The sequence below is a fragment of the Elephantulus edwardii genome, unplaced genomic scaffold (assembly GCF_000299155.1).
Source record: "Elephantulus edwardii isolate Elephantulus edwardi_28Jun2011 unplaced genomic scaffold, EleEdw1.0 scaffold00001, whole genome shotgun sequence".
NCBI classification, from domain to species: Eukaryota; Metazoa; Chordata; class Mammalia; order Macroscelidea; family Macroscelididae; genus Elephantulus; species Elephantulus edwardii.
The window spans coordinates 38023271-38042251 of NW_006399751.1; the positions used below are offsets into that span (position 1 = coordinate 38023271).

General features: G+C 39.4%; 1 protein-coding gene across 4 annotated transcripts in view; it reads right to left on the minus strand.

Moving 5' to 3' along the window:
* The window catches only part of OSBPL6 (oxysterol binding protein-like 6), a 110002-nt gene that overhangs the window by 58142 nt on the left and 32879 nt on the right, over nt 1–18981 (minus strand). For 3 of the 4 annotated variants that reach the window (XM_006878794.1, XM_006878792.1, XM_006878791.1), the window contains exons 7-9: nt 16695–16827; nt 3071–3174; nt 2407–2499 (exon numbers count right to left, since the gene is read on the minus strand). In XM_006878794.1, the coding sequence (XP_006878856.1) occupies nt 2407–2499; nt 3071–3174; nt 16695–16827 (330 nt within the window). The remainder of the gene's footprint in view (nt 1–2406; nt 2500–3070; nt 3175–16694; nt 16828–18981) is intronic. The other variant, XM_006878793.1, reaches the window with a different exon arrangement.

The window sequence follows — 18981 nt, forward strand, 5'->3', positions numbered from 1 at the left end:
AGCTGGACAATGAGTAAGGATGACAGGAGAAGAAGAGATGCCTTTGAATTGTGGTGTTGGAGAAAAATATTGACTATCCCAATGGACTGCCAAAAGGACAAACAAACAAGTCCTGGAAAAAGTGCAGCCAGCATGCTCCTTGGAGGTAGACGATGAAAGTTTATCTTTCTTACTTTGGGCATGTAGCTAGCAGAGGTTATTGCTTGTAAAGAGTTGTCATGCTTATAAAGATGGAGGGTCAGTGAAAGAAAGGGAGACCCCCAATGAGATGGATTGACATGGTGACTGCAGCAGTGGACTTCAAGGATGTGAGAGATGATGAGGATGGCACCAGACAGGACAGGGTTTAGATCTGTTGTTCATAAGGTTGGTATGAATTGTATTTGACTCAATGGCAACTAACAACAACAACAACAACAGTAAAGATACATGTGACATCTTTCTGTAGATAAAATACTGATGAGTAGCAATATTCAAGTTAGTCACTTGAACGACCAACGTTGGCCACTTGAGTGACACTTGGATGAATTTATGATCCTCCAGCCCAGTGTACATTAAAGAAAGTTACAAGTAATTTCAGAGTAGCCAAGAATAAATATGCTAAGAATTCCTGGAAGGTCTGTCTGTTGGTTTTGATGGGCAGTAAAGAACCAGCAATGGTACCAAATAATAGAGCACTCCTGTGACACGTTTTGTTTCACTAGCACCAATGAAATAAGGGTTTCTCTGGGAGGTCTGAGTGCCTTACAGTCACCTCTATTTCCTCTTGGGAGCTGGAACAGAATCCCTCCCTTTTAAATGGGTGGAATTTTCTTTAGGTAAAATCATTCAATGTCCTTTAAAAATAGCTACAGTCAGAGGGTCATAGTGTTGTTATTCTTTAGAAAAACAAAACAAAATTAAACAACAACAAACCCTAAACAACAAAAAAACCCCACCCCAAGCCCCAGGGCAAAACTTCATGACTAGATAGAACACACCCCCGCCCCCCCAAAAATGTGGCAGAAATAGGAAGAATATTTTCCTGCTTTTTGAGTGAATTTATTTTGATAATTAAAAATAAATCTGTGACTAAGATGGGTCTTTCCAGTTGCACTGTTTCTTTACAAAGAAAACCTGGCATTATGGGGGTCTGGGACTGCAGCAGGGAGGGCAGGGGTACCACACACAGACTCACTGAGAATTTATCTTATTCAAGACAACAGCTGCGAACCACACAGCTGCTCCGTGGCAAACCCCATAAACGCAAGACTGAAATAATGTCTAGCCACAAATGGGCATGTTCCTGTGACACTAGCCTTCTAAATGATTTTATTTAAGATGGTCCTTTTTCTCCCTTGGCTATGAGAATCCTATCACCATGCTTAAAACCAAATCAAACCAAGTAGACAATGGAAACAAATGAAACTGTCAACAATAATTCTAGATCATTTTCTTGTGAAAGAATTTAGCACATTTGTCTCTACAGCACTAATGTTATGACTAGAGGATAAAACACAGTGAACAAGGAACTAAATTTAAGAAATAGTTCTTTAGAGTTTAGGAAAGTTTATTTTCAAATATATTAGATAAGCAAGCAGAGCAACAAAAGAGCTTGTTATTGACACAGTCACAACTACAATATAAAGATTTGTCAGTGCTGTCAAAATTAGAGGATTATTTTGTTACTCAGAGGACAGAAGAAAGCAGAAAAGCAGTTCTTTTTGTATTAGAACACAAACTGATTTATAGTGTAGTGAAAAGAAAAATATACCAAATCATAAATGGAATTTTTATGGTTCAAGGCAAGGGTTCATTGTAATATTAAGCTAGGTTGGGAGTAGTAGAGATTATAGTTAAAAGATCTGAAAGTGCATGATTTATAACATAAGAGTTTTAGGTATTAACCCTACCTCATATCACTGTAATATATTAACATATATGGTTCTAACTTTGAAAGTTTAAAACTATACATTTAAAAAATAATATTTATTTCAAGTAACTATATCATAAGCCATTGAAATGTTGGTTCAAATTGAGATGTTGATTCAAAAGTGATTGTAGATGCCCAAATAGTAACTCTTTTTTTGAGAGTTGAAAGGAAATTTAGAGATCAAGTTGACTGTATCATTTGACCCTGAAGTTTATGGAAGCTGAGAAAAGGAAACAGAAATGTACAAAATAATACCATCAGGAAATCATAGATAAGACTAGAAACTGGGTTTGCTGGTTTCTAATCTCAGGTCCCCCAGCCCTTTTCTCAAAAAATTAGTTTGGACATAAGCAGACTCTTAATCTCAGAATATTGCTGGCTTTCTAGAAGTACTTAAATTTGTGCTCTCAATCAAACTCTCATGAACTGATATTTATTAACTAGTATTTTAAAAGCATTTAAAAACATGAAGGAAGAAAAAGAGAAGTCTGTACCTGCAGTTGTATTTTTGTATCTTTGCTGACGCTTTTTGTTCTCCATCTTCTTGTGACCCGCTTGTCTTTCTTTGAAATATCTACACAGTTAGCCTACATTACACAAATAGTTAAAAGCAACAAAGTATTGTTAAGTTCGCACAGATGATACAAGTACAGACAGAAAGAGCACAGCAAGTTAGTAAAGACAAATGTTAAGACACTTAGAAGCAAACCAGCCAGGAAAGAATGGTGAGTCTATCTACTACATAGTGGCATTCAAAGGAGAAGAACATAATTATAAAATATATTATTCTGATATATAATATAGAAGAAGCATTAGAGAGCATTAACCCTTTTCCCATTATATGAAAGGTTGGTAATAATTCTGAGAGTATCTAAATTATATAATTTGAGTTGTCATTTCACCAGATGGAACACAAAAATGGAATACTGATTCAGATATTTATTCCCTGTAGTTAGTTTATATTTCAATGTAGAACAATTAAAGCCAGTCATATTAAAGCAATGACAGTTGTATAAAAAATGATGAAGAAAAATCTAGAATAGAAATGAGTCTGTATTATAGTTATTTAAACACCACCTTTAATAGTCATAGAAAAACCCAATAAAGATCATAAATTGCTATCTTGAATCCTTCCACCAGGAGCAGTAATATGTTTACCTGCATGTCAGTAAAGTTAGGTGCTGACTGAGTTCTCTGCAGAATTTCCAAATTCTGAAGGAGTTTGCTAAGTTCCACAAGGTTAGATTGGCAGTGTGCAAGGTCTAATAAAAATCAGAAATAAAAAGACATTAGAACTGCACAGCGAGTGGTGGTGGTGAAGGAAATCATTAAAAAGGCATCAATTCAAATCATAGCACATGAAATGAATCCACAGTTTCATGATTGTAGCAAATGAAACAAAGTAGACCTTTTTCTGGTTTAAAATCATATGGTCATTGGTTACTTAAGACAATTTCAAAATCCACTCTTACAAGTTATTAGCTATTACCATCAATTCAAACTCACTGCTGTTGAGTTGGAACCAACTCATAGCTGATCCTCCAATGGGTTTTCGGAGGCTGTAAATCTCACGGGAGGAGTCTACTCACTTTTCTTCTGTGAAGCCACATGTGGATCCAAACCACCTGCACTTGGGTTGGTAGTGCAACTCCTTACCCACCAGAGCTACAACTTTTAGTCTACTGCTGTTGTTTGCTATTGCGTCAGAACCAACCCATAGCTAACCCTTCAGCGGGTTTTGACATATAATAATACATTGCATGGGGGATGAATGCCCTTTCATCAACAGTCGAGTAGCTAGTGGAGTCTAACCTTATGTTTTATTACAGTATAGCTTCTTACCACTAAGTCACCAAAGCTCCCTAGTTATTGCTACAGAGAACCATTAAAAGCTAAAGAAAATTTTATGTGCTCACTTTCTTACTGGAAATTCCCTAAACGCTTGAGAAGCACACTCAAGGGAATTTTAGCAGCCCTAGGTTTATCCTTAGGATCTGATTTATCTGCTCCTATTGGGGAGCAGTGGTGGCCTTCTGGCAAGAAGCTGCACTGCAATCTCGAAGGCACATGATTTGAGGCCTCCAACTGCTCTGCAGGAATGGGCAATCTCCTCTTGTGAGATTAACTGCCTCTGAAAACCCACTGGAGATCGGCTCCAACTCTATGGTACACAACAACAACTGGCTCAGAATAGGGCAGGGTTCAGAGCCATTGTTCACAGGGTTGCTATGTTAGTGTTGCCAAGTCAAGTAGGACTCATAGTGACCCTATGAACAAGAGATCTGAACACCGTTCTACCCTGAGCCAACCTCACAATCCCTGTGACACCTGAGCCCATTGCGTCAGTCAGTCTGCCAATCCATTTGATTGCTATGAGTTGTATTCACTGACACACAACAACGGAAAGGGAGTTCTGGGGGCCTGGTAGTAAGAAGCTGTGGTATGATCCCAAATGCACAGGGTTAGAGCCCACCAACTGCTCCAGAGGAGAAGGATGGATAATCTCCTGCATGATTTACCACCTCTGAAAACCTGCTGAAGGGTCACCTATGGCCAGTACTGACTTGATGGCAAACAACAGAAAGGGAACTTTGGTGTATGGGAAAATCAAGTTCATAATAACAAGGTGGAATGTAGTATTAGATAAACATTCATCTGCAGTTTAGATGATTCGCAACAGTTAATGAATTATTTCTTTGAAATCTACTGGAAACATTACACTAAACCGATGATTCTCAAAGTGTCGTCCTCAATCCAGCAACAACAGCATCCTTGGGAATTTGTAAAAATAAACCACCTCCTGTCAGACCTGCTGATACAGAAACTATGGGGTAGGGCTCAGTGCCTTGTTTTATTAAACTTTCATGCTAAATTTTGTCTTAAATAATTTGGGATCATAGTAACATTATCCTACCACATTTAGGAACAAAATAAAACCCATCCTCTTTCAGTGCATCATTCCATGTTAAATGATGTCAGTATAAACTGAGAGACAGTCAAAGAGGTTTAGAGGTGTCAACAAAATTAAATTCATTTAAAAAATAATACTGGTTTTTTTTATCTTCCGTGAATTATGTGGTTTAAATATCCAACAGAACACTCACACTGGCAGACTTCCAAAAAGTCACTATGCCTAAGTTAACATCTCTGAAGCAATCTTCTCTCACAAAGATCTACAGACATGGAAACCCAGTGGAAAGTCGTCATGATTTGGAACCAAAGGCTGTGGTTTGTTTTTGTTTTATAAAGAATAAATAAAATGAGAAAAATAAAATGATGACAGTGTTTTCACGTGCCATTTCCTCTCACGATTGTATCAGTGTAAAAGGTGCTTGGAAGGTCTATACATGCCCAGAGCCTGTTTGGACTCAGAACACGCTGAGATGGAATGTCACTGAAAGTTTTTTTACTTTAGTATGTTTAGTGGTAATTCTGTGGCTGGAAGAAAGAAAACCTTTAATTCACTCACCTGACCCTGTGTACAGAAGTCACAATATACCAACTTTAGAAATGGAAGAACAGATTGCACAGTGTATCAAAACTATTCTGTTTGAAAGTTTAAAATGAAAAAAAAAATTAAAAAATACTTATTCTCCTAGAGATTTTTAAAGAAAAAAACCTTTTAAAAGATGTGTATTAAAAAAAATGTCACCCTTTTGGAAAAAATTGACTTTTGTATGTGTAGTTAAACATAGGGAAGAATACTGAGTTGTATTACTTCCTCCATTGTTGGACATCTAGAGCATGCCTTCCACATATGGAGTTACTTTTGTTTGTATATCCTTCTGAACACTGTGGGCCCCAAAACCTCTATTGAAATAGAAAGTGTTTTTCTTTTTGTGTCTAATCAGTAAAAATTTCATTTTGGTTATATCTTTTTCATTATTAAGTCTCAAATATCTGAATTATTAATTATCTCATATTGCCAGCAAAACACAGCTGGTAAGAGGGCAAAAGGCTGAGTGAAGTCCACAGATGTAGGTATCTGTGTTTGCGCTTTTGTATGTGTGTAGTTTTTGAGACACTTAAAAGTTTTACTTCTTCATGTTGCTGTATTGTTACTGCGTACTGCAGACTTGGGACTGACTCATAGCCGACCCTCCAGAAGAAGGAAACGGCACAGGAGGAGACTGCCCACTTTTCTCCAATGGAGCAGCTGGTGGATCCCAACTGTGTATCATTGTGTTGGCAGCACTATTTCTTACCAGTAAGCCACCAGACAAAGATTCATACCACTGGGCCAATTGGCAGCACCATATTAGATAGAGAAGAGATTGAGGTTGTTAGCAATTACACCAATTGCTCAGATCCGCAATCAACACTCTCAATACCAGCAGTCAGGAAATCAAAAGACGAATCACATTGGGAAAATCTGCTGTCATGGACCTCTTCAATGCTGAAGAACAACAATGTCAGTCTAGATACAAAGGTGTGCCTAATCCAGGCCATGGTCTTCTCAATTATGAGTAATGCTTCAGAGAGCTGGACATTGATTTAGGATGACCGAAGAATAGATGCCTTTGAGTTGTGGTGCTGGAGTAGAGTCTTGAACATACATACCATGGACTGCCAAGAAAACAAGTAAGTCTGTCTTGGGGAAGGTGAAACCAAGTCTCTCCTTGGAAGACAGGATTTTAAAGCTCTGCCTCACTTACTTTGGGCATGTGGCCAGGAAAGATCAGTCCTTGGAGAAGACATCATGCTCAGAAGGGTGGACGGACAGCACAGGAGAGGGAGAGCCCAAATGAGATGGATTGATACAGTAACTGGGGCGATGTGGGTTAGTGTGTCAGAGTTAGTGAGACTGGCTCAGGACAGGGAAGCGTTCAGAGCTGCTGTACATAAGGTCGCTATGCATCACAGGCGACTCAACCAAAAACATTCTATGACAGATCTGGAAGCAGGTGTAGCATTCACTTTTAAACAACTTGCCTTTGGAAATGATGAGCTTTGATAAATGTCGGTAGTTGTAGAGGGGCTTCAGGACTTTTGTTCATAGGATCGCTATGAGTTGTGCTCAGCTTGAAGGCAATCAACATCAACAAGAAGCTACCAGAGATACTAATTCATAAAGTAGTGGCTAGAAAACAATTTTACTTCATTTTCTGTCAAATAAAGGGCATTATTTTATCCCACTTAGAAAAGAAACACAATACAAAGAAAAAAAACAAAACACAAAAACCAACCCACAAAAAGAGAGTCAGAGATATGCACAATAAAAACAAACAACCCCCCCCCCAAAAAAACCCCAACACCTTAATCAACTAGAAAAGGAAAAGAGAGGGAACTGTGGGGAGGATTTTCTGATAAGGCTCAGAATCACTGGCCTCTCCTGGCAGAGATGCCCAGTGCTCAGGGCCACTGTTGTTCTCTCAAGAAGCTTCTGACCATCATTTTCTGTGGAGTCCTTCACAGAGAAAACCACCCAATGGAAGTACAGGAGAAGTCCAGTACTAACAAGAGTCTAGCAGCTCTCTGACACTTCATCCTAATAAAAATAACACGGTGCCTTCATGTTGGAACTGACTCATAGCTGACTCTCCAGTGGGTTTTCAGAGCTTGTAAGTCACACGGGAGGACACTGTCCACCTGGTGAGCAGGCTGGTGGGTTCATACTGCCTGCTTGTGGGTTGGCAGTTCAGCTCCTTATCCACTAGGCCACTAGAGCTCCCCCAAAATAAAGTAAGGTAGAAATAAGAGAAGGAATTGTGTCTCTTCAAGACATAGATTGCAAATCTTAAGTCCTGGGAGCACAGTGGGATATTTGTAGGGGTGCTAACTCAAAGATCGACAGTTCAAAGTCAGACTTGAATGAACTGGCATTGTGTTGGTTTTACAGTACTTAAAATCCCATTTAGGGAGTTTGGGTGGTGCAGTCCAGAGTGAGCTGTGTTGATAAGCAAAGGCTAAGCTTTGCTGACAGTTCAAATCCATCAGTGGCTTCTCAGGAGAAAGCTGGGAAGCCTCCTGTCATTACAGTATACCACCATGGAGTCCCAATGGAGGGTCACTGAACCAGCTCGATGGCTGAATGAATGATAGCCCCATTTGGGAATGGGTTTTCTTGGTTATGATAATGAAGCAATATTAGCATTTTTCCCCGTAAATTTCTTTTGAGTTTTAGAAGAACAAATAAAGCAAGTAAGGGTAGTCTGGGGGAAGACAGGACATGCCACATGAGATTTTCAAGAAATAAAGAAATGGAAGTTGAAGGGAAAAGGACTTTCCACCAGAGCCAAAAGAGAGAGGAAGCTTTTCCCTAGAGCCAACACTGTGAATACTGCTCTCCTACGTGGTGAGAAGGGAGTTCTGGAGGGCTAGTGGTTAAGAAGCTGTGCTGCAATCTCTAAGGGATGTAGTTAGAATCCACTAGCTATTCCATGGGAGACAGATGGACAATCTCCTCCTGGGCGATTTACCCACTGGAGGGTCAGCTCTGGGTCATTTTTGACTTGATGGTACACAACAATAGTGAGATAATAAATTTCTGTTTCTAAAGCCACCCACTTGTGATGTGTTCCTATTACAGTAGCACTAGATAACTAAGACTGTAGGCTGGAAGGTTAGGATATCCAGAGGGATGGAGGGAACCAGAGAAGAAGGGAGAGAGAGAGAGAAGTATAAAGAAGGAAGTAAGTTGGTAGACAAAAGTGCTGATACTATCAGGTGACATCAATTTAATTTGGATTCACAGGAACTCGATAAAACAGGGCAGAACCGGCCCATGGGGTTTTCTTGAATTTACTCTTTATGGAGACGATATGCAGGTTTTTTCACTGAGTTGTTCAAAATGCCTACCTTTTGTTTAGCAACTTAGTGCTTAACCATTTGTGCCACTTGAGCTCTTCAGACAAAAGAGAAATGAAAGAAGAAAGTAGTCAAATGGGGCTTAAGCTCTCGTAAACTTTTAAAAGAACCAAATTATATGGTTAGCACTGCACTGTTAGAGCCTTTAACATTATTTTATCATCCACTGACCCTTCTACACAGCAACAATTTAGGCTGACTGCTGCATTCAGGTTGACTCCAATTTCTGACAACCTTGAGTACAACAGAATCAAGTTGCTCAGTCCTGCATCAACCTCACACTGCCCAGCACGTTCAAGTGCATCACTGCAGGTGGTGACTGGAGGTGGTGCTAACATATATTACTCATGGTCTCCCATGCTTTCTCTGGCATCGAGCATATTTTCCTCCAGGATTGATCCCTCCTATGACAGGTTCACAGCAAGCTAATCAGACAATATTCCATTATGATCCATAAAACATTCACTGGCTCATCTTTAGAAGTAGATGCTTGGCCTTTTTCCCCTTGTCTGCCTTAATCTGGAAAAAACGTTGAAATTTGTGAATAGGGGTGACCATGTTGCTATTAAAAATACCTGCGACATAACATTCTGCCAACTCAGAAGCCACCACAGAATGTAAACATACACCCATACATTTTAATTATTGGGATTATTCTATACAAATGGTGCTACATACACAGAATGTTGTTAAATATTATTGGATCAAATCTGACTAAAGACATCTAGAATTCTGGCTTAAAATGACAAAACTCTTTCTAGCAGAGTGGAAGGAAAACTTTGTGAGTGAACTTGATCCAAAGCAAAAGACTCAAAACTGAGAGTCAGGATACATGAATGTACTTTACATTCATGGGGCCACAGTTTCTTCATCTGTCAAGCAGGACCATTAACAGTAATCTTATCCATCTTCTTTTTTAAAATTTTTTAATTTTTATTTATTTATTCTTTTTATGTGTGTACCGTCAAATCAGATCTGACAGGTACAGGAGGCGACTGTTCCTCCTTCTTCAGCAGAGCATCTGGTAGATATGAACCTCTGGGATTGCAGTGCAGTTTCCTGCCACTAGGCCACCAGAGCTCGCCTCTTATCCAACTTCTTAATTGAGGAGTAACAACAGATGGTAGATGATAAAGTTCTATGAAAACCAGATATAACCTTCAAGCAGTACTAATTCTTCCACGTCTAATCACACTGAAAAGAGAATTAACTCGGAATGGGCCATACCATTCTACATCACTTTTAACATATAAAATAATGGAAATAAGAATGTTCTTGGCAGAATATCTCCAGTTACCTAAGAATCTGACTGTATATAAGGACTATAAAGATTTATCAAAGATAATAAATATCTTTTAAAAACAAATATCTAGAATTTCATTAATTAAGATTAGATCTACTTTTAGAATCCAAATGGAAGTAAACATTATGTCAAAAAAGGACTGCCTAGATTTCTTCTGTTGTTGTGTACTATCAAGTCAGAAGTGACCCACAGCTGACCCTCCAGTGGGTTTTCAGAGGCAGTTAGTTAACTGCACAAGAGGAGATTGCCTATCCTTCTCCCATGGGCAGGTGGTGGACTCAAACCACATGTCTTCAGAATTGCAGAGCAGTTTTTTACCACAAGGCCACCACGGCTCTTTGATTTCTTCCATAATAATTAAAATATCAGACACTTTACCATTTCCTATGATGTGCTTCCTTATTTCTAAAGAAACATGTTGCCCAACTGTGAAATGGTTAGATAATTATAGTATGTCCATAGTCATTTATCCATTTATTTAAGCACTATTACTTGGGAGACATTGCATACAAAGCACAGTTTTAAGTACGGAAAATACAACAATCAGATAAAATTCATGAAGCTAATATTGCAGTGAAAAAAATTCCAATGCAATAAATAACATATATCTTGATATATCCACTTTAAAATAGTAGCATATAAAGCTACATATAAAAAAGGATATAAATGGTTTTATGAAAAAAGGAAAATGGGCCTTAAGTTCCAAGCAATCAATCACTTACATACTTGAGAAGACATAGAATAATATAAATCCACTTCTGTGAACAGCTAGTCATTTTAAGTATCAGTATAATAATTCAGATATACTATGGGTTCAAAAAGATGGTGAATGATAAGTTTCTGAAATGTAATCAACCTCAATGACAAGGACAAATGATCAGCATGTTTTTATTGTTAGGTGCCTTCAAATTGGAACTGATTTATAGTTGACCTTCCAGTGAGTTTTCAGAGCCTGAGTGTCACACAGGAGAGTGCCCATATTTCTCTCAAGGAACTGCTGGCAGATTTGAACCATCTGCTTTTGTGTTGGCAACACAATTCCTTACCTTGAAGCCATCAGAAAAAGGGGCACAGGAATTTAGTATAGGATAGTTTGAGGTCATCAACGCCTATTCCAAAGAGAGTGGATTTACTTTGGGTCTGGAGGATTGATGGGAAAGATTCAGCACAAGGGCAGAGAGGACACTCTTGGTTGAGAATAGCTTTTCCAAGTATGTTGGAGAACAAGGAAGCAAGTTTTGTTGGGTTGTAGATTCTCCCCAAGGGACCCAGAGAGGGCAAAACTCTAAGTGGGACCAAACAGCTAAAGCCTAGATGCCAAATGCTGCACTAAACTGTTAACACTAAATCTCTAGAGCAATGGAGAACCACAAAAGGATTATTTGAATAAAATCTATTTCAAGAAATACCAGTCTTATGGGAGCTTAAGCAGTGGAAAAAGAATTGTCTACAGGGTTAGTTAAATGAGCATGGGCTCGAGTCCCAGTCCTTCTATCATGGCAGTCATTTGATTTCGGCATAATTTTTTTCTTAAAAAAGTCTCAGAGACTTTGGATTTCCATTCATTCAATGTTGCACTTTTCTCCCTGCTCAGCCCTTCCCCCACCCACACCCCAGTTTGCTCCTCTCTTTGAAAAGTAAAAGGAAAATTCTTTCTTCGGTACACAATCCCCCAAACCACTCCCACTGCCCCGAGTACACTCCACTATGCAATCTTAATTGTGGACTCCTGTGATAACCATAATACCCTATCATACATCACTTTTAAATTATTCTCTCCCTCATCTGTTTCAACCTTGGCAAATTTTTTAACCTACATACATTTCACTTTCCACATCTGCAAAGTAAGAGTAACGTGAAGATTGCACTAACTAGTGCATAAAAATGAAAAGACAGGAGAGAGGACCCAGATGGAGAAAATGAGGATCATCCTCAAGGCTGGATAAAGGGCAGGAGAGAGGCGGGGACTTAAAGTATTTTAAAGTAGAGAGGGAGAGAGAGCCATGTTAACCCATTTCACTAGCCAAATGTGTACTGTCTCCATGCACCTCTTAATCCTTTCAACTGCTGGCAGACATGGTATGGTTGCAAACCACAAGGTTGTAGAAAAAGCAGATGTCACAGAGGCTGAGGACCTAAAGCCTGGGTGAAGCAAAACTTCAGAGTTCTAGGAAAATGAGGTGTGGCTTCTTTCCTCAACCATAAAATAATATACTCAAATTACTGGCTGAGTGTTTTGAGAAGACATTCGAAGAAAAATCTCTTAAATGGAATGTCAGACTGATTGTGGATTCAAGAAACATGACGTTATTGACAGTTTCAAACTCTTCTCCATCTATTATGATATCACTTGTTGGTGCAGTGGTGAGATTGTTTTCTTGTCACTGAGATGCAATCCATATGGTAGGCTAGAGTGTTTGATCTTTTGCAGCAAGTGTTTCAAGTCCTCTTCACTTTCAGCAAACAAGGCTGTATCATCTGTATACCAAGGGTTTACTGAGTGTTCCTCCAATCCTGATGATACATTCTTCATAGAGCTTGGCTTCTCAAATAATTTGCTCAGCATACAGACTGAATAGGTATGGTGAAAAGATGCAACCCTGACATGCTTTTCTAAATTTTAAACCATGTAGGAGCTTCCAGTTCAAGCCAAGTTTGGAAGCAGGAGTGGCATCCACTTCCTAAACAATATGCCTCTGGAAGTGCTATGAACTTTGAGAATAATGGTAGTTATAGGAAGGCTTCAGGTCATTTGTTCATAGGGTTGCTATGAGTTGTGCTCTACTTGACGACAATCAACAACAAAAACAATAGTGTTCCCTTTATTTGTACAACAGCTTCTTGGTAAAGTATTTGGATAAGCACAAGTAAGTGTTCTGGGACTCACAATCTTCTCAATGTCAATCATAATTTGCTATGATCCGCAGAGCCAAATGCCTTTTCATAGCCAATAAAGTACAAATAGACAATATTCAGGTATTTTCTGCTTTCAGCCAGGATTCATCTGACATCAGCAGTGAAACCCCTGGTGCCACGGTCTCTTCTAAATTCAGCTTGAATTTCTTGCACTTCTCTGTCCATGTACTTTTCTAGTCAATTTTAAATGATCTTCACCAGTATTTTGCTTGCATATGGTATTAATGATAATGTTCTATAATTTCCACATTCTGTTGGATCACTTTTCTTGGGAATGTGAATATTTATGACAGATGGCGAGAGGATTAGACACTAGCTAAGAATATTTAGTAACTGAGCCATAGTGTAACATCACTACCACGTCACTATGGTTCATCATTGGAGTTTTGCCCTTTTAGTCAGTAGGTTGTCAGAGAAGAGGCTTTTCTTTATTGTGAGAAAAAACTTGTATTTAGAATTAGCCAATTTTGTTGGCAACATACAAACATCATAGTCAGGAGCAGGTCAAACATAGGCCTTCTTTTTTTCCATCAGGCCTAATAAAAGTGCTGACCTTAGCCACATCAATATCATAGTGCTTCTTTACAGCTTGTTTAATTTGGTGCTTGTTAGCCTTGATTTCCACAATGAACACAGGATGTTGTTATCTTCTGTCTTCTTCATGGCTGACTCAGTGGTCAGGGGAAGCTTGATGATGGCATAGTGGTCAAGTTTGTTTCTCCTGGGGGCGCTCTTCCGGGGGTATTTGGGCTGCCTTCGGAGTCTGTGTCTTAGGCTGCTGGAAGATGGGTGAAGTGTGGATCTTCTTTTTTTGTGGCTGTGGATGCCCTTACAGGACTGTCTTCTTGGCCTTTAATGCCTTTACTTTGGTTTCAGTTTTGGGAGGGGTAGGAGCTTTCTTTTTCACTTTCAGTGCCATCTTCGTAGAAAGGTGAGAATACGCTTTTTATTTGGTCAAGAAAAAGCAATACAAATTGTTGTGTTGGGTGCTATCGAGTCAGGTATGTCCCACAGCAACCCTATGAACAACAGATCTGAACCTTGTTCCATCCTGTGCCATCTTCACAATTCCTGACACTCTACAGTTCACTGTGCCAGTCACTGTGTCAATTCACCTAGTTTAGGGTCTTCTCCTTCAGCGACCCTTCACCCTTCCAAGCTTAATGTCCCTCCACAAGGAATAGCCCTTCCTAGCAACATGCCTGAAGTATGTGAGGTAAAGTTTTATCACCTTTGCCTCCAAAGAGCACTTTGGCTGCACTTTCTCTAAGACATATCTGTTTGTTCTTTCGGCCATCAACGGGATGTTCAGTGCTCTTCTCTAGCATGACAGCTCAAAGGTATCAAAGAACATGATAGATGGTGAAGAGATTGAGATTTTTAACAGCTTTAGTTTGCTTGGCTCCACAATCAACACCCTTGGTCTAAGTAGCCAAGAATTTAAAAGACGAATTTCAGTAGGAAAATATGCTGTCAGAGATCTCCCCAAAGTACTGAAGAACAACGATGTCATGTCAGTCTGGAGACTCAGGTGCGCTTGATATAGGCCATGGCCTTTGCAATTACTTACTATACATCAGAGAGCTGGACAATGACTAGGAATGACAGAAGGAGAGTTGATGCCTTTGAGCTGTGGTGCTGGAGAAGAGTATTGAATATACCATTGACTGCTAGAAGAACAAACAAGTTTGTTCTGGAGAGAGTGAAGCCAGGCTGCTATTTGGAGGCAAGGATTCTGAAGCTTTGTCTGACATACTCTGGACATGTTGCAAGGTGGGGTTGGTCCTTGAAGAGGAACGCCATACTTAGGAGTGTGGAAGGACAGCACAAGAGAGGAAGACCCTCGATGAGATGGATTGATTCAGTGACTGGAGTAATGGGGGTAGGTTTTTCGGAGACAATAATATTGGCATAGGATAGACCAGGGTTTAAGGCTGTTGTACAAAGGGTCGCTATGAGTTAGAGATGACTCAATGGCACATAACAACAAAAAAACCAACAATAATCTAGAAAGATCCCTAACTGCAAACTTTTCCAGGCCAATATGTCTCCTGATTTCCTCACGGCGAAGTATCAAGGGTGTTGACTGTGGATCCAAGTAAGATGAAACTGTTGACAGCTTCAATCTTTTTTCCATCTATCATGATATTGCAGTGGTAAGAATTTGTGTTTTCTTTTTTTCCTTGACATTGAGATGCAATCCATGTTGAAGGCTGTGCTCTTTGATCTTCTAAAACAAGTATAAAAAAATTTTGTTATTGGAATTTTGCTGTTTATCAGCAGATTGTTTTTTATTTGGCCAAGAAAGGGCAATATGAATAAAAGAGACAAAATGCAGAATAAACTTTCACATTATTACAGGATCAAGATTTTTCTGGAGTCATGAAGGCTGGGCGAATGGAAAGTATCATTCTGAAAAAAAATTTAAACTTTTCTATAAACATAGTTCCTGAGTGTATTTATATCCAAATGACTGCTTAAGTTAACTAGCAAACAACGTCTGCTTTGAGCACTGTGCTTTTTCATCTATCTACATGGGATCAAATTAGGCTCAGCATCTCAAAAGATCAGACAAGAACCTCAAGGGGGCACTGAGTTTATGTCGATGTGAAGGAACAACAGAAAAGCAGGATGAGAAGATTGCACAACTCAAAGATTGTAACCAATGCCACTAAATTGCACATGAAGAAACTGTCTATAGGTATATATTTTGCTGTTACAAATTCTCATTAACGATAATGAGAAAAGAAAGAACAGAGCCAGCAATGTGGAAGTGCCCTATGGAGGAGGGCGAGGGAGAATCAAGAATGACGGACAGAAGGCAGCACTCACTCGCTCATGTGATTATCCCAAGCTTCTCCTATGAAAGAGAGAGGGTCTGGTAACGAGATGAAGTGAGAAGGTTCAAGTGGGTGGAAGTCAGGGTGAAAAGGCAGATTTAGCATGCAGGAGAACTGACAGGCAGAAAGTCAGTGAAAAGGTAGATGTAGCTGGTCTATAAAAATAATGAAAGATTGTATAAAACACAATGTATATGAATGAAACCTACGGTAAAGGTATTGTTGTTGTTATGTGCTGTTGAGTCGCTGTGACTCATAATGACCCTATGTACAACAGCCCTAAACTCTGCTCTGTCCTGTGCCAATCGCACTGTCTCTGACACTCCCATCCCGATTACCCCAGTCACTGAATCAATCCACCTCATAGAGGGCCTTCCCCTCCTGCGCTGTCCCTCTACCCTACCAAGCATGATGTCCCTCTCCAAGGACCGGTTTCTCCTCACAACATGTCCAAAGTATGTTAGACGGAGCCTCAGAATCATTGCCTCCAAGGAGCCACCAGGTTTAACCCTTTCCAGGACAAATCTGTTTTCCTAGCAGTCCATGGTATTCTCAATACTCTTCTATTGTCGTTGTTGTTATGTGCCGTCGAGTTGTTTGCAACTCATAGCGACCCTATGCACAACAGCCCTAAACCGTGCTCTATCCCGTACCAATCTCATTGCCTCTGACACACCCATCCCGATTACCCCAGTCACTGAATCAATCCACCTCATAGAGGGTCTTCCCCTCCTGCGCTGTCCCTCTACTCTACTCTACTATCATTATATGAAAATCTATAAAAAATATTAAAAAAATAGCAAAGTCAAGGCATTCAAGAGGGGCAATCAAGGTAAAAGGGCCAACATCCACAATTCACTCCTCTCTCTTTTTTCTGTTAGCATATTCTCACCACCTGCCCTGGGACAGAACTGACCTTCCGCACACCTGTCCATTTCCTCTGAGTCCTGTAGCCAGGCTGCCACTTTACTTTGTCCCGTCGTGCAGGTTGCAGGGAGGCTATTGCTGCATGGTAAAGGGGACTGCCATGGAAAACTGTTTGGTTGGACCTGCAACATACAAACACAGGATGAAGAATAGGTTACACTAAGCATGTGTAAGTGATTTTTAAAAAATCATCAAGTATTCTCATAGAAACTTTAAAGAAGAATGGATCTACTCAAAATACAGAAAACATCCCTTGACTAAATGTGACATGATGCAGTCGGGGAAGCTGAAATTCACAAGCATCAAAATTATTATGGGGATTGCCATCAAACCACCAATATTATTATTTACTACCTCCATTGTCCAATGAAAAATGTACTCAAGTACACAGTTTTTCATATTCAGAAGGATAATGTTTTTAAATTATTAATGTATTTAAATTATTAAATTATTAAGTTTAAGTAACATAGCCATTGTCTCTCTCATTGCTATGTACTTCCCACCACCAAGCAATCTTGCAATTCTTGTAAAAGAGACCTTGTGTGAAAGAAATTAACCTACAGATATATGGAACAGTAATTCTCAGTGAAAAAAAAAACAAAACCAAAAACCAACCAGTTATTTTCCAAGAGGCTGAAAGACAACTTAAAAAATAATCCATATTTTGCTTAAATATTCAAGTATTAAATATCACTCATTGTGTCTCTTCTAAATCATTATGAAATGAAGGATGCACAGACTTAGTAAACCCAGATTTATTTATTGCCCACACAAGACAACAAGCCAATTAACCTTCAGAAACCTCATAATCTGGTATTTAAAAATGCAAGCAAAGTGATAAAAGTGGTTTCCTCTCTTTACTGCGTTTTGATAAATGCAATGAAACCCTTTCACTGAGTTAATATTAGAGGCATGCCATTTGTACTAAAGAACCTGATCTTTTTTGAAAACCAGGGTTGAAGCACATTCTGATTTCAAGGTAAACAATGGGGAAGGTTTGATTTCAGTTCTCCCTTCTCGAATATCACTCAAGTTATTTAATAAATAACACTAGGAATGAAAAGATCTTTTATCAGTACTCTGTTTCAAAGAGCCTGGGAGAAGCTGGAGAAAGTCAATAATTAAACATTTTTATTTATAAAAGGCTGAGCTAGAGTTCTCATTTAATTTGGACTATGGCAATGTATTCTGTTCTCTGCTGCAAATACAGCAGGCCTAGAGAAAACTGGGGGCTATGCTGGACATCATGAGATGAGTCAATCTCTATGTGTTATCTCTTCCTAACCTTCTTCACCTTGGTTCATGCCTTTTATTCCAAACTTAATACAAAATGTTTTGTATTAAGGTTAACCCAATACCATGTATGTAGGAGAAAGACGATTAGATAGGCATAGTCCTTGGGTAGGCTCTCACCAGAAAGAAAGAAAAGTGAGGTTTGAAAGCCTTATGAAACGCAATTAGTGAGAATGAACAGACGTTCCTTATGCAATTTCCATTGAATACAGGGATCTGATTTGGTCCATCTTGCTGTTTCTCCCCGAGATTTTTCATTGTGTTGTAAAGGATACCTGGACATGCATAAGACATATATTCTTGTGCAAGTCAACAGAGAAAAGCAGACTCTACACCGACATGTTCTTGAATCCAACTCTAAGCAGCACTTTCACTTTGCTCTGTCTTCAAGAGTGAAGCTGGAGTGCCCCTGGGCAATGTGATGTGGTAATATCTGAAAATCTTAATTACTGAACGCAACAGCTGCCTTCTACCCTGTTGTCATAACCTTGGTTCTTTAACATGTATTATCTCTAGCTTTCTAGCACTTTCAGAAACAAACTCTTACAACAATTCGAAGAGCAAGTTTAGCTTCACTAGTTTAGTATGGTACCTGATGAAATGGAAAGAATACTGAGTCTGGAAACAGAAACGTGGCTTCTGTGTGTGGCTCTGCTATTTCATGACTATGTAATTTCTGGACAAATGAGTTTTTATCTCTAAGCTTCAGCTAAGATCAGGGATGTTGCTGTTGCTGTGCACTGGCAATTTAGAACTGACTCACAGCTGACCCTCTAGAGGGTTTTCAGTGGCAGTAAATCTCACAGAAGGAGACCGCCCGTCCTTCTCCTGTGGAGCAGCTAGTGGGTTCAAACTGTGTGCCTTTGAGACTGCAGCTTCTTAGCACTAGGGCACCAGCTCAGCGATGAGTGAGGGCTAAATTGCTTAGCAAGAACATGGCGCACGCTCGCGCGCTCTCTTTCTCTCTCTCTCTCTCTCTCTCT